The following is a 16100-nucleotide window of genomic DNA, read 5'->3' as shown; positions in this document are numbered from 1 at the left end:
CAAGTATCAACTTGGGAGTTGTCTTGGCTCCTTGAACAAAGGAGAGTTAATTACAGAAAATATCAAGCTTTTTAAAGGCCATTTGTCACTGGGCTGCAGGGAGAGCAGTGGCCCTTGGCAGAGCCATGTTGGAAGGACTGTTCATTTCAGGCCCCAGTCTCTGCACACAGAAATCATGAGCCTTGAGGGTGTCATCTTTGTATAGGAGGCAAACCCCATGGAGAACTGGTATATTCAGGCAAACAACGCAGTTAGTGGGGTGGGTTTAGAGGGGCTGGGCCTAAGGGAATTTGAAATGCCTTTCATTTTGTTCAAATAAATAGGGCAAATTATTATGATTTTTCCAAGTCAGACCAAATCCTAATTCTACAGAATCTAGTTACCTATAGGTAGGAGGGCTAGAAAGAAGAGTAAGTAGGAATGGTGATGGAGGTCTTTGATTCTAATTAAACCTCCTTAACCTGTTTTATCATAGCATCAAAGGACGCTCCTTGACAGATACTCTTTTGCTACTAGTTTTCATTCTTATAAAGGAAGGAGGTGGAAGGAGAATGGTTCCTATGTCAGAAGGCCTAGAATCTGCATTTTAAAGGGCTGGGGGCTTGGACCAGCAGTTCTCAGCCCTGGCTGCTCATTAAGAATCCTGTGCAGAGCTTATAAAACAAGCCCTGGATCCATCTCCAGCGATATGTGTTGTCTTGGGTTCAGAGTTCTTGGGGCCCAGCACATTGCTATATTTTTTTAAAGCTCCCCAGGTGATTCTAATGTACACCCAGGGCTGGAACCACGGGCCTACACATAAAGTTAGCCACTGTTAGGTAGATACCTAGGTTCAGAGTACATGAATTTATAAAGCAGAAGCATGCTATGGCTAACTGGAACCCCTAGTCCTCAGGATTTGTGAAAACCCAACTTGTCAGATATTGTGGATCTTACAAGTTTACATGCTAATTTTTAGAGACCTTGATGGAGATGATGATGATGATGATGATGATGAGTGGCAGTGGTGGTGGTGGTTGTCATCATCCAGGAGGTTAGGTCCAGGTGGTGATGTGGAACACTTAGCTGTGTTAGAACACTCCTGCTGCACTAATGGAAATGATGTTGAGGCTGGGGAATGGCCAAGTGGATAGTGCTTTACATTTTTGACTGTGCTGTTGGAAAAATACCTTCAAAATTTAAATCAGAATCATGACACTACTACCGCTCTTCTCACAGAAAACTCTTCACTGGCTTTCTATTGCTCACAAGGTGAAACCAAACTCCATAAATGCCCTATAGGAATCAGTGTTTTCTGACCAGAGCTGCTTTGGCTCATCTCTGACGTTGACCTGGAAACTCCAGCCACTGGGGATTTCTTTGGTTACTCAAGGGCCCCTGACTTCTCCTGCCCAACACCCAGGCCTCCATTCCCTGCTGGTCCCCTGGTCTGGGTACCTCCTTACATAACTGCTGTCCCTGACCTCTCCACCCAGGTTCTGTCCTTTCTTCCCTCTCATAGAGCCATGTGTCCACCTCACACCACTTCTGGGATAGACTCTTTGATGCATGTGGGTTCTCTCTGTCAGATAGCAGGCTCTGTAAGGACATAAACTGCATATGTGTTTGGTTTGGAACAGGGTCATATCCCTGGCACCTGTTTTGTGTGGTGGATGAATATACCTTTTCATGATGAATTTGGCAAATAATTATTTTTTAATTGTGTCCTTAAAAGTATATGCAGATATACATCTACTTGTGTTTGTGTGTCATATGTTATGAACTGTAGCGATATTGGGCCTAAGGGGAGGGGTACTTGAGAGGGACCAGGCTTTATTCTTGCTGGTTCTGGTTGGGGCACGTAGTACATGACTCCGTGAACAAGTCCTGGTTTATCTAAAATTTGGCCTCAGCAGCTTTTTTCTCTTAATTCTCTGTGTAATGTGTGAATTTTTTCACTATAGACCATGAGGGGGAAAAGGTAGGCACTTAAAAATAGTGCATCTCTCCACCCCAGGCTTTCTTCGCCCAGCAGGAGCCTCCTAGAAAGCACCCAGGCCCTGGGTGAACATGCTTTCCCAGCTTCTGCAGCTGGCCCTGCCTTTCTCTCTGCAGGGAAGACCATCTTCCAAACCCCTGCTGCTGCTTCTGTCAGAGGACTTGAGTCTGACAAAGTGAAAAGCCTTTATGGAGGAGTAGGTCTGGGGTGCAAGGAGATTAGAGCCAGGTGGGGGCAGAGAGGGGCTCCAACCTTCTTTTCTTAACACTTCCTTTCCTTTAAAAAAATCACTCAAGTAAGTACAGCAAAACTATTGAGCCAAGAATCTGTTTTTGTTACAGTAGTCTCTGCACTTTATGTTTTAAATGTTAGATTATTTTTAAAAGCTAAATAAAAACTAATGAAGACAGGGGTGCCTGGGTGGCTCAGTTGGTTAAGCAGCTGCCTTTGGCTCAGGTCATGATCCTGGGGATCAAGCCAGAAATCGGGCTCCCTGCTCAGTTGGAGGTCTACTTCTCCCTCAGCCTCTCACCCTGCTTGTATTCTCCCTCTCTTTCCCTCTCTCTCAAATAAATAAAATCTTAAAAAAAAAAAAAAAAACTAATGAAGACAGAGATGTGTTTACTAAATATTCAGATACATGTTGATTTTGTCACTTAACCACATTTTCTCCCAGCTAGGAAAGTATTTACCATCCTTTCCCATACTTTACCAAGTGGTAAGGAAACTGCAGTCGGTAGTGATCAGGTAGGAAAAATAAACAGCATAAATAAAACACCAGGGGACATGTATATGAGTGGCATCTTTTATATTTTATTAGTTTCTACTATAAAATGGAAACATGTTTGTTGCAAATTTTTTTTAATATGTAAGTGTACAAAGCAAAAAATAACTGCTTTCGGGGCGCCTGGGTGGCTCAGTGGGTTAAGCCGCTGCCTTCGGCTCAGGTCATGATCCCAGGTCCTGGGTTCGAGCCCCACATCGGGCTTACTGCTCAGCAGGGAGCCTGCTTCCTCCTCTCTCTCTGCCTGCCTCTCTGCTTACTTGTGATTTCTCTCTGTCAAATAAATAAATAAAATCTTTAAAAAAAAAAATAACTGCTTTCATTGTCTCAAGATTTTATTCTGTGCATTATATGCATGTATGTGTATGGATATGTATATAATCACATACATTCACAAATATAACTTTTACAGAGAGGCTCATATGTCCAATTTTGCAAGTTGCCCTTTTCGTTTATGGATATAAGTTGACATTTTGGATCTCTGTAATTGGCTTGCCCTTCAGCACATGGTTTTATTTAAAATTAAAAAAAAATTTTTTTGGACTCCAGTGAGATTTCTTAACCACCCCTCCAGTCAGTATATTTCAGTTGTATATCTGTTCAAATGCATGTTAAGTGCTGTGATTTATAAAATGTAATTTTATTTCCAAGTAATACTGAAGTCCTAGTAGCTTTTAATTGTTTTCTATTCTCAGATAATAGGTATTAAATATGTAACTACTTTCATGTGGATACTGGAGAAATATTTTGAGGTTGTTGAAATTGGGGGCCTCATCCTTTAAAGAGTTTGGGAACTCTCAGATAGAAGGTTGGAAAAGGTGCCTTCAGAAGTACCTTTCAGCTCTCCTGAGTTTTCCTAATAAGTTTCTAGGTGGATATAGGCATTCAGCAAATAATGGTTGTTTTAATGAGTTCCGGGCACTATTTTAGTCCTTGGTGGACTCGGGGGCATTTAACATTCTAGGGGGGTGGTGAGGGCACAGATGGTGAACAAGTGAACAAGTGAACAAGTGAAAACAGGCTGTGGTAGGTACAGTGCAGGATGTGAAACTAGGTAGGGTGATGGAGAGAGGCTTTGGGGGTTCCAACAGAGTGGGCGGTAGAGAGAGCTGCATCTTCCTGTGCTGCGCAGGGGTGGGCCTTGCTTACTTCCCATTTACAGAAGCCTGCTGGCCAGCACAGAGCACTCCCTCTCTAGCTGCCTTTCACAGTGACCACTCTCAGGCAACAGGGCACAGAGTCATTTTCAGACTTCTGTCTAGTCTGGGCAATCCTACCCGAGACACTGGTCAGGGCCTGTGACTTTATAGTCCTCTTGTCAAGAGAACATTTTTTGGCAGGGGCTAGGGCTTATGCACATGATCCTTTCCTCATCTGCTGCCATTATCAGGGGCCCCAGATGTCTTGGGCTGTCTCTGCCCTGTCCCGGGGGGGCTGTGACAGGGATGAAAGGGAGGTGGGGGCCCTTGCAGACCTCCCTTCTCCTGACTCAGTGCAGCGGCCAGGCACAGAGCAGGAAAGGGCACTCTAGATGTCCTAGTTTAGTAGGGGTTTACTTGAATTCACTTTCAAAGTTGAATGTGTTTGAAGTAAAATTCCCCATCGGAAAGAAGACATGTGCTTGATGGACTGTAAGTTGTAGAGGAGGTACTTGGGCAGGATCTCTTTCATGGGGGCCTCACAACACACTGGTAGGTAGGTATACAGTGGTTTTATCCTTACAGATGTGAAAATTGGGCAGATTTTCTGGGAGAAGAGAATTAGACCCTCCTCACCCCCAACCCCTGGTCTGGGTGAAAGAGTAAAGCATTCCTGGCTTGAAATTAGAATCCAAGCCTTAGGAAGGCAGGCATGGCCTCAGCGTGATGCAGATCTTACATCTCAACGGAGCCCAGATGTAGAAATCCTATCCCTGAGCCGCTTGGCTTCCTGAAGAGCAGTTGATATGACCCTTCATTTTCATGTAAATCTGTTTATTCATGGTATCCCTACTTTTATGTGGAGGTGAGCTCAGTGGGCACACTCAGATCCCTTCAGAGGACTAGCTCCCACTGGAAAGATTAGATTCTTAAGCGATAAATACCTCCCAGGTGCTGGCTTGATGCCCAGGGGGGTGCTCAAGGGCCGGATGTCTAGGTCTGAGCAGAGCAGGGCACCGTGAGCCAGCAATGCCAGGAGGCTCTCTTGCTCTGCAGAGTAAGTGGGTGTGAGGGAGGCAGCCCCAGGTGGTTCCCCTCATCTGTATTTGCTGGTCCACAGCACTTCTTGTAACAAAGCATGGGTTGCAAGCCCCAGGCTACTCAGCACCCAGAGTGTTCCTCAGCCTCTAAGGCTTCCCGAAAACTGGTACAAGGGAACAATACCCCTGTGTTCTGGTTGCCTACCTCCTGCCTGGTACTTGCCTCCTTTCTCTTTTTTCCCCATTCCAGTCCACACTGGCTCCTTTACCCCCTGCCCTTTTGTTAAGAAAAGGCCTGCATTTCGGGTTTCTCAATGGAGTGCTCCCACTGTGATCCATAGGGATGGACCCCTCTGAGTATCACTGTCTTTTAGGGAAAGGACTGCAGTGCCCTATGCTGCTGGGCACAGTCTGTGCCTCACTTATCTCTGGAAGAGAAAAATTAGGAACCTGAGTCCCCTGGAATGAGTCTGGCTTTCTTTTCCCCTCTTCTTGGGGCAAACTACACTGTCACATTAATTTCTCGCCACTACACTTAGAAGGCTGTTTTGCAGATCAAATTGGAAAGTCAGAGAGGGTCAGTTTCTGTTCCTAGTGGCACAGATACAGGCCATTTAATCCTCACAACCACCCTAGAAGGAGGAGGGCCTTGTCTCAGAGGTGGGAAATCAAGGCTTAGGGAGGTTAAGTGACTTCCTGAGTCACAGAACTGGTGAGTGGTGGGGCGCTCTAGGCGCTCTCCTTTGTGCCCTGCTGCCTCAGAGGAGCAGGACTGAGGGAGGAAGGGAGACTCAACTCAGGCAGGCTGGCCTCAGGCAGCTAGAGAGGGGTGGGCATGCCCCGTGTTGGGCACTACAGCCAGAGAGAATCTGGGACTCCCAGTAAAATTGGAAACTCAAGAGAGACAACAAGTCACTCTTTAAAGTGTAAGTATATCCCATAAATATTTGGGACATACTTCTACTAAGACATTATTCACAGTAGTCCCCACTTATCTGCGATTTCACTCTCCATAGTTTCAGTTACCTGTGGTCAGCCACAGTCTGGAAGCAGATGATCCTCCTTCTGACGAATGGTCAGAAGGTCAGTAGTAGTAGCCTAATGCTACATCACTGTGCCCACGTCCTTCTTCTCACTGCCTCTCATCTCATAAGCAGTTTACCACCTTACATCATCACAGGAGGAGAGTAAGTACAGCACAATAAGAGATTTAGAGAGTCCACATTCATGTTACTTTCCTTATGGTATATTGATGTAATTATTCTGTTTTATTTTTGGGTATCATTGTTAAACTCTTACTGTGCCTCATTTATAAATTAAACTTTCCCATAGGCATGTATGTATAGGAAAAAAACAGAATATACAGGGTTCGGTACTATTCTGCAGTTTCAGGCATCCACTGGGGGTCTTGGAAAGTATCTCCACTGGATAAAGGGAAGCTACTGTATTTATCTGACATTCAAAGCTAACCAGTATCCTACATTTTTATGCAGTTAATCTGGCAACCCTGTTTGCAGACCCCAGGAAACACTCTGGGTCTAATGTGTGGCACATAAGGGTGCCAGGGTGGTTCCCAAACCACCCAGTAAATGTACAGGCTGCATCTCAGGTGGTAAGCTCCCCACTACAGGATATATTCAAGTCTAGGTGGATAACCACTTGGTGGAGGGAATTCAGGTTTCAGATGCCTGGTTCCAGTGAGATTCTAGGAGGTAAATGTTGTTGAGACAAGGAGGAGAGTTGCTTGCCTGGGTCCCCACTGCGCTCTGTCCCATCTAGCATTCAGAAGCTTTCTGAAATCGTCATCAGCACCTCGTTGAGAGGACCAATTCTCCCTGCTGCCCAGGAGTTATGGTGGCCTCAGTTGGCTAGTGGAAACCAGCCCAGCCCAGCATGGTCTCTTTAAGTGGTTTGGTTTGACTTGGAGAAGCACTGTGTTAAAGGTGAAATGAAACCCTTTTTTTTGTCTCTCTTGCCAAGAAATGACTGACTTCCCGGGTCTTTTTGTGTCTCCTGCAGCATGACCTGCTGAGGATTGGCGCGCCGTGCCTCACTCCCGGGCAGTGACAGCATGAAAAACACCCACCCCCAGGGTTCTGCGCAGACTCTTGCAGGCAAGTGAATGGAGACAGAGATGCTCTGGTGTTGATTTTCACTGTTGTAGAGATTCTGGGTGTGGCTACATCTATCTTGTCAACATGTCAGGATTTTACACAAGGCCTGCTTGTAATTGTCTCAGTATGGCTTCTGCCCTCTGCAAATTACCACAGCAAAGGTCCGACCCTTGGCAGACTCCTGCCCTCCTGCTTCCAGGTGCTGGCTATTGCTGGGTACTGAGAGTATGCTTTGATGTCAGCTTGGGCCAGAAAGGAGTTCCAAGGCAAATCTGCAAAAGCAAAATCTTACCGTGTATTCCAAAAACAAACAGAAATGGCTCCTTTCCACTAGAGTGTTTTAAATTTGCTTGAATTATCAGATTGATGGCTTCATATTATTAAGAATAAAATTTAAATACTCAGTCAAAATACCCCTGTATCAATAGAAAAATTATTTCAAATATTTGTACTGAAGCTGTTAACTAAAGTCACCTATTCTTTTTATTACTTTTTGTTTAATTGATTTATTTATAAGCACCAGGGTCATCTCACTTTTGTTTTCCAGGAAGAATTACTGAATGGCTGACATTTGACAACATGCACCACCAGTGGCTTCTGTTGGCCGCATGCTTTTGGGTGATTTTCATGTTCATGGTGGCTAGCAAATTTATCACATTGACCTTTAAAGACCCTGATGGTAGGTATGCTTCCTCATGGAATGGATTTCAGCTAATCCAGACAATGCTGTGGTATTGTTCCTGGGTACAGGCACAGATGACCTTTGTCACAGAATCGAAAGAACATTAATGCCAGAAGTGACCTCGAAGGTCATGGTGTCCAAATCCTTCATGTTACAGAGGTGCAGAAGAGGAGGTGAAAAAAGACAAAAGTGTCTTCCCTGCATCTCCCCTGGGGATGGGTGGAGCATGCTTTCTCTGTGGGCTTCTTTGGTGGCCTCTTCCCTGCAGTACCATTTGCCAGGTCATCTCCTGGGCCACAGGCTTGGGACTTTGCCCTGCTCAGTATCATCATGAGATATTGCCATGATTGACCAGCATCCCCATGTTCTAGCTGGTGCTGCATGCTGGTAGTCACATGGTTGAAAGTCACCTTCGCTTCACGAAGAGGTGATTTAAATATTGTGTCTGGTAGTCTTTGAGGTAACTCCCCTTGACTTGATGATGTAGGTGGTCAGATGAAGACATCCAAAGAGCAAACCCAGGTTCAGAAGAACTTACTTTAGTTTATGCCCTTGACCTTTGCTTACCTAGGTGTTAGTGGTTTTTTCCTTACAAAATGGACTTGCTCTGACAGCCCCAAGACTGACCTGAGTACAGTGAGGCTCTCTGATCTATGCGGTTGCAGGTGTACCAAGGAGATGCACCTGCCACCCCAAGGCGACTCCTTCCATGGCAGAATGAGGCAAGGCAAACAGGAGATGTTGAAAAGACTCATGAGCAGCTTCAGGCTGGCCTGACCACCTCTGCCTAGTAGGGAGGATGCTTGCGGACGTGTGCACAGCATCTTCACTCCGTACAATCTTCACACATCCTCCTGTAGGCAATGGCCCTTAGGAAGGGGGGATCAGGAGAGTATCCATCCATTCCAGCCATTTTCCCTGCTTTCTCCCAGCAGCTGCACGAACGGTGCCCTCTGAGTGGCCCTCAGGCTCTGGGCTCCACTCCAGCCCAGAGAACTCCCTTCTGTGCCGAGGCTGCCCAGCGCCCCACCCATCCTGCTCCCATTCATTCTCTTTCTCTCTCCCTCTCTCACGCTGTTTGTAGAGGAACAACAGGGCTGGAAGGCAGATGTGTAGGCCAAAGACGGAGGCCCTAAAATTAATCACAAGAGGTGGTTATCACCTCTAGGGTTTCCACTCAGTAACTCAGCCTCTTTATGCTCAGGCCCAACAGGCCTGACCGGTATACCCCCCCACCTTCCAGGAGCTCTTGGGAGAACCTGAAAGGTTTTCACAGCCTTGGAATGGGTGTGTCAACTGCAGGTATAGGGGTTGGTCAGGAGCATCACAGAGCATTGTGGGTAATCACAGATAATGATGGCTCCCACAAGGGACCTGGGCCTTTGTTAGAACAGCAGGCACCAGATCTGCGGGGGTCCTTGGACTCAGAGACCATAATCTTAGCTTGACCATTTAGATGTTTCTCCAGCTGCTTCAGTCCAGTTCCACTTACCTCTGATGGAGATCCCTCATTAAGAGTTAGAGCAGTGGTTCTCATCCCCAGGGCACTTTAGAACTATCTGCAGGACTTCGTAAAGCTTTCTCTCCTGGCTGAACCAGAGACCAAGTGAGTTAGAATCTCTAGGAGTGCAGCTCTAGAGAACCACAAATGTAGAAAAAGCTGCAGCTGCTGGGACTATGAATTTGTTGTTACCCCAAGTCCACACGTTTTCCTCATGATTCCCTTAAATGTCACTTCCTGGTAAGGAAGGCATTTCAGAGGCAAGTCATGAGGTCATATTGTTTATGGTTTACTTTGTTTTAAAAACTAGGAGTATAGGTATTGTATTTTATGAGACTTCAACCAAAAATAACTAAGTGAGATGTGTGCCTTTGGATTACAATGTTTTCTGGCAGAACTGCCTCTGAAGAGCATGTCATTCCTCAGTGGTATCTGAGAAGTGACATGTCATTCTGCTAGGATGTGGCAAGTTTTATGCTGACCACTTTCAGGAAAGTGTAGAAGCTCTAGAGGGTTTTGTGACATGTGGAGCAAACAGTTAAAGGGGTAGAAGGTGAAACCTACAGGGAAGGATGAAAAGCTTCAGGATTTTAAAGCTGGAGGAAAGATCTGTGGCCATCTTGGGTGCTGCTCACCAAGTAGTTCTTGCACCCTTGGATGTTCAGTGTGGACCTGGAGTTAGTGAATGGGAGCACAGTGATGCAGACAGCTTCTGGTAGGAACCCTTGAGACAGTGCACTCTTGCCCCACTGCCCCCTCCCACCTCCAGGAAGCAGGGCGGCTACCAGTGAGGACAGTGTCAGCCCCATACTGTGCAGGAAACTTAAGAGTGAGAACCCTTTGTTGTCAGGCCCAAAACATTACCCAGCCTTTCTTGAGCACACAAAACTTATCTAATTGTCCCTGAGTTCCTGGTGGGGATCACGAAGATGGCTGTTCACTGGCTGAGTTCTGAATGAAGGAAATGAGCTTGCATGCAGGGTGTGTTGCCAGTCTGAGTGACTGAGCAGGGATGGAGCACCCATGAGAAGTGAAACACACAGTCTCTGAGGAGGTCGTCTGAGAGGGCATCTCCTGCCCCTCTAGGGCTGTGGTTTCGGGGGTACAGCCACTTAGCCTTAGGGGGCCCCCTTTGTCCAGGGAAGCATTTAAGCCCCCTGGTGGATCTGGGAGTTATACAGGAAACTGAAAGATGTTTGTAAACATGTGTTTGGAAGAGATTTTTCTCAGGTGCTGGGATTTATTTCGCTCATGTTCACCATGTTTTGGTTTTGGACTCAAAAGCCCAATGTGAAGTGTCATCACAAAGAAGAGACTGACAACACAGCAGTCTTCCTAAATAGTGAAGTTCCATTTCCTGTAAAGCAGATGGCAGATCTTGGTCTCAGCTTCAGGGAGCCGATTGTAACTCCGGTGTCTGTGGGGCTGCTTCTTGCCTCTCTGACCTCTGGGAAGCAGGGCTCTCTTCCAGTCTGTCGCTGTGCGTGTGTGTTTTCTTCTCACCTACCTGTTCCTCGTGATTTTCCTGCCACTTAAACTGATAGGAAGGGATTTGTTTTGAAATGCTGTTTAAAGCCTTGCTTACCTTTTTTTATTTTTTATTTTTACGTAATGTTATGGTCTATCTTCAGCTCAGCAGTGAAGCCACAGAATTATTTGTAGCAACGACTCACCCTTGCTTAACAAACCTCAGTGTCATGTGGAACCAAGTTTCGGGTGTTATAACTAGACTGTATCACAGGGAAATAAAGCCCATTCAGTGATGGGAATTTGATGGCATGGTATGGTGAGACTAGAAATTAAAAACGACATCCAGTTGTGAATCTGGTATGTATATGTAGACGCTGATTTTTCTTCTCAGCGCAGTTCAACTTCCTCATCCAATCTTTTGCCTCCACTCAGCCCCTCACTTTGGCTGTAAGCTACTTAAGGGCAGAGCCCATGCCTTGAATGTCTTTGCCTGACTTCTGCCAAGCATGTGATGGGGAGGTGACTGACCCTGGGGGACTGATGCAGGCTAGTTAGGGAGATTCGCAGATGTGTTCACTTCTAGAGGAACAAGGTGGTTCATCACTTGGCAAATGTAAAGACATTTTATAGAACACTGTAAATATAACGATGAGTGTAACAAAGTGATCTGAAACGTTGAGGACACCTGGCCATAACAACAGGCTGAGAATCCTTGATTCTGGAGCTGGAGGCTTGCTCCTAAGGGGTCAGGGGGGGAAAGAGACTGCTTTTCGATCATAGCAGGGGTAACAGAATCAGCTGAAAAGAAATGGTTGTCAGCAGAGCAACAGAAACAAACAAAACCAAATGTAAACCGTGTTACCACTTTTACTTGAAGCTACTTGAATGAGGACCCAGGGGAGGGGGGAAGCAAAGGTCAAGAAGTTCAAAATCATAAACAGTAAAAATTGGTGGGTGACTGGCTGGTGTGTGTCGTGTTGGAAGATGAGATGTTCCACGGGTGCCAAAGCCTGTTCTCTGTGCTCCCGAGTACTGGAAACAGGTTGGTTCAGAAACTCATTGATAAGTCAGCTGTTCAGAATTCAAGATACATTGTCCCATCTAAAATGTTATTAAGGAAGGTTAGGATTCTGCAAAACCCATTCAGGCCTGGGGCAGAGCTAAGCATTGCAGTGCTCGTCTTAGAAGACACTGTCAGAACACGAAGTGACCAGGCAAGCTTAGAATGTGAATTTTCTCATTAGCATGTGAGTGCTCAAAGATGACAAGGTTGCAGGGAAGGAGAATGGATAGAGGGTGGTCTCTTGGAGTCCTCAGAGTGCATTTAGGAGCTCTGGGGCCTGAGGGTACTGATGCTTTTTCTATTTCATACCGCAGATAGGGCTCTCTGACCTTGTCGCAGCTCCCGAGTCCAGCTTTGGCTGGGATGGTGTTTTGAATCAGACATAGAATAGACCAGAGATTTTAGTGGCATTGCTAAAGGTGTGTGGCAAGTGTTTATATTGGAGTTCGATAACCCAAAAGTATTTAATGAGCAGGGAGATGGGATTATTATTGTTGTCGGATACTTGGAAGACGTCTTTACCCTCCCTTAGCAGGGAGGACACCAGGCCATGGTGTGTACTTACAGCATGCAGCTGGGGCCTCGGGGAGGTGTAGCCGCCCAACCTGTGCAGGTGGAGGGCTGCAGGCCAGTGTGTGTTCATGACCAAGAGGAGGAGGTTTTGATTGTTTTTTAAATGAAATAAATGTGCCTTTGTCCATGCTCTGTTACGCTGATTTTTTATGCTTTCTTTTGCTACCTACTTTTTCTAATTATGTTTTTAGACACGCAGAATTTTCAAAGTAAATGTTCCTTTGGTTGTAGAGATCTGAAAATTATCTTCAAATTCTACCCAAGTCTTTCTCCCAAAGCAATTTTTTGTAAATTATTACTCTGGACTAGAATTTTATGAGATTGGTCTGATCTCATATCACTTTGCATGAATTTTTAAACTAATGTGTAAATACTAACTTGACTGCTAACTTGGGTTTCTGGTTTTTTTTTTTTTTAAGATTTTTATGAGAGAGAGAGAGAGAGAGAGAAGAGTGGGGGAGGGGCAGAGGAAGAGACTCTCAGCACAGAGCCCATCTCACAACTCAGATCATGACCTGAGCCAGAACCAAGAGTCAGACATTTAACCAACTAAGCCATCAAGGAGCCCATAACTTGGTTTTTTAAAATTACACCTTTAATTTTGAGATTACTGTAGAGTCATATGCAGTTGTGAGAATGCAGAATCTTATGTACCCTTTACTCACTTTACCCCAGCAGTAACATGTTCCAGAACTGTAGTGCAGAGTTGGAATCACAGTATTGACATTAATATAGTCAAATGTAGAACATCTCCATCGCCACAAGGAGCCCTGGGTTGCCCTTTTTTTTTTTTTTTTAAAGATTTATTTATTTATTTATTTGAGAGCAAGAGAGCATGAGGAGGGAGGCAGAAACAGACTCCCTCTGAGCAGTGAGCCCCATGCGGGGCCTGATCCCAGGACCATGGGACCATGACCCAAGCCAACCACAGACACGCAGCAAAATGAGCCACCCAGGTGCCCTGTAGCCATATCTACCTCCCTCTCCCTGTTTCCATCCCGTAGCTCCTACTCGCCTTGGAAACAACTAGTTTAATCTCTCCCTAATATATTTTTTAAGAATGTTATATACAGGGGCACCTGGGTGGCTTAGTGGGTTAAAGCCTCTGCCTTCGGCTTGGATCGTGATCTTGGGGTCCTGGGATCGAGCCCCGCATAGGGCTCTCTGCTCAGCAGGGAGCCTGTTTCCCTCTCTCTCTCTGCCTGCCTCTCTGTCTACTTGTGATTTCTGTCTGTCAAAAAAATAAATAAAATCTTAAAAAAAAAAAAAAGAATGTTATATACAGTATATGACCTTTTCGCCTTGGCTCTGTTTATTCAACATAATTTCCTGAAGATTCATCCAGCTATTACTGTGTGTCTCGATACTTTGTCCCTTTTTATTGCTGAGTAGTAGTTCATCATATGGATGTCCCACTGTTGTTTATCCATTCACCTGTTGAAGGACATTTGGGTTTTTTTCCAGTTTGGGGCTATTACAAATGAAGTTGCTATACACATTTGTGTATAGGTTTTTATGTGGATATAAGTTTTCATTTTTCTGGGATAAGTGCCCAGGAATGCAATTACTAAGTCATAGGGCAGTTAAAGGCTTAGGGGTTTTGTTTGTTTGTTTGTTTGTTTGTTTGTTTTAAGATTTTATTTATTTATTTGACAGAGAGAGACACAATGAGAGAGGGAACACAAGCAGGGGAATGGGAGAGGAAGAAGCAGGCTTCCCATGGAGCAGGGAACCTGATGTGGGGCTCGATCCCAGGACCCTGGGATTACTACCCTAGCCAAAGGCAGACTCTTAAGGACTGAGCCACCCAGGCACCCCTAAATGCTTAGTTTTTAAAGAAACTACCAAACTTTTCTAGAGCGCCTATTCCATTTTACATTTCCACCAGCCATGTAAGTTCTTCAGTTTCTCTGAATCTTCATTAGCATTTGGAGTTTTTGCTATGTTTTATTTCAGCCATTTTGATAGGTGTGTAGTAGTATCTCATTGTGGTTTTCATTTATATTTGCCTGATGACTAATGACATTGAATATCTCTTCATGTTTTATTTGTCATCTGTAGATCCTCTTTGGTAAAATGTCAGTCCATGTCTTACCCATTTTCTTGTTTTTATTTTTTTTATTATTTTTTTAAAAGATTTTATTTATTTATTTGACAGAGAGAGAGAGATCACAAGTAGGCAGAGAGGCAGGCAGAGAGAGAGGGGGAAGCAGGCTCCCTGCTGAGCAGAGGGCCCGTTGTGGGGCTCAATCCCAGGACCTTGGGATCATGACCCGAGCTGAAGGCAGAGGCTTTAACCCACTGAGCCACCCAAGTGCCCCTTTATTTTTTTTTTTTTATTATGTTAGTCACCATACAGTACATCACTAGTTTTTGATGTAGTGTTCCATGATTCATTGTTTGCTTATAATACCCATTGCTCCATGCAATAGGTACCCTCCTTTGTACCCATCACCAGGCTAACCCATCCCCCCAACCCCCTCCTCTCTAAAACCCTCAGTTTGTTTCCTGGAGTCCGTGGTCTCTCATGATTCGTCTCCCCCTCTGATTCCCCCCCCCCTTTATTTTTCCTTTCCTTCTCTTAATGTTCTCCATGCTATTCTTTATCTTCCACAAATAAGTGAAACCATAAGATAATTGACTTTCTCTATTTGACTTATTTCACTTAACATAATCTCCTCCAGTTCCATCCATGTTGATGCAAAAGTTGGATATTCATCCTTTCTGATGACTGAGTAATAGTCCATTGTATATATGGACCACATCTTCTTTATCCATTCATCTTGTCTCTTTCCACAGTTTAGTGATTGTAGCCATTGCTGCTGTGAACATTGGAGTGCATATGGCCCTTCTTTTCACTACATCTGTATCTTTGGGGTAAATACCCAGTAGTGCAATTGCTGGGTCATGGAATAGCTCTATTTTTAACTTTTTGAGGAACCTCCACGCTGTTTTCCAAAGTGGCTGCACCAACTTGGATTCCCACCAACAGTGTGAGAGGGTCTAATTAGATTGATTGTTTTCAGTAGAGTTTGAGAATTCTTTATATATTCTAGGTATGAGACCTTTGTCAGATACTTGATTTGCAAATATTTTCCCCCAGCATGTAGCTTGTCTTTCCGTCCTCTTCATAGGGTCTTTTGCAGAATATAAGTTTTAGATTTTGACGAGAACCCAGAAAAGGTGGAAATCTTTTCCAGAGATTTTCTATGTTTTAAAAAAGTTTTATTACATTGAAGTGATGATCCATTTTGAGTTTGTTCTTAAATAAAGTGTGAGGTCAAGTAAAGGTTCTTTTTTTCTATAGATGTCTAGTTGCTGGAGCACCATTTGTTGAAAGGACTCTCCTCCACTGAACTGATTTGGCACCTTTGTCAAATGTCTGTTGGGCATATTTGTGTGGGCCTATTTCTGGGGCCTTTGTTCTGTCCTGCTGATCTGTGTGTCTGTTCCTCCATGAGAAGACGCTTTAACCTCTCTGTCTCTTAGCATACAGCGCCAAACAGGAGTTCCTGTTCCTGACAGCTGTGCCAGATGCGGGGAAGTTGCCCGGAGAGAAGCACTTTCCTGAGGAACTGAAGGTGGGCACAGCAAGGCAGAGGGCACTGTCCTCTGTGACATGGTCAGCGTTGGGGGAGGAGTAGGGTTGCTGCTTCTTAAGTGAGCTGTGGTGGCCCCTTCTCACCCCCTGTGGCCCCAGTGGGTACTCCCATCACATGGAACTAGCCTCCCCTCTGTCTATGCTCACATCAGCTG

At 45.0% G+C, this 16100-nt stretch overlaps 1 protein-coding gene across 3 annotated transcripts in view; it reads left to right on the top strand.

The window, feature by feature from the left end:
* Nucleotides 1-16100, top strand: part of CHST10 (carbohydrate sulfotransferase 10) — a 32602-nt gene that overhangs the window by 4226 nt on the left and 12276 nt on the right. The window contains exons 3-5 of one of the 3 annotated variants that reach the window (XM_047744910.1): nucleotides 6961-7055; nucleotides 7603-7734; nucleotides 15834-15925. In XM_047744910.1, coding sequence (XP_047600866.1) covers nucleotides 7013-7055; nucleotides 7603-7734; nucleotides 15834-15925 — 267 coding nt within the window. In that variant the 5' untranslated portion in view covers nucleotides 6961-7012. Of the gene's footprint in view, nucleotides 1-6921; nucleotides 7056-7596; nucleotides 7735-8950; nucleotides 9025-15833; nucleotides 15926-16100 lie in introns of those variants that run through there. The other 2 variants (XM_047744911.1, XM_047744913.1) reach the window with 2 other exon arrangements.

Source organism: Lutra lutra, chromosome 9 (assembly GCF_902655055.1).
Source record: "Lutra lutra chromosome 9, mLutLut1.2, whole genome shotgun sequence".
Lineage (NCBI taxonomy): Eukaryota > Metazoa > Chordata > Mammalia > Carnivora > Mustelidae > Lutra > Lutra lutra.
This window is presented reverse-complemented; position numbering and strand designations above follow the sequence as displayed.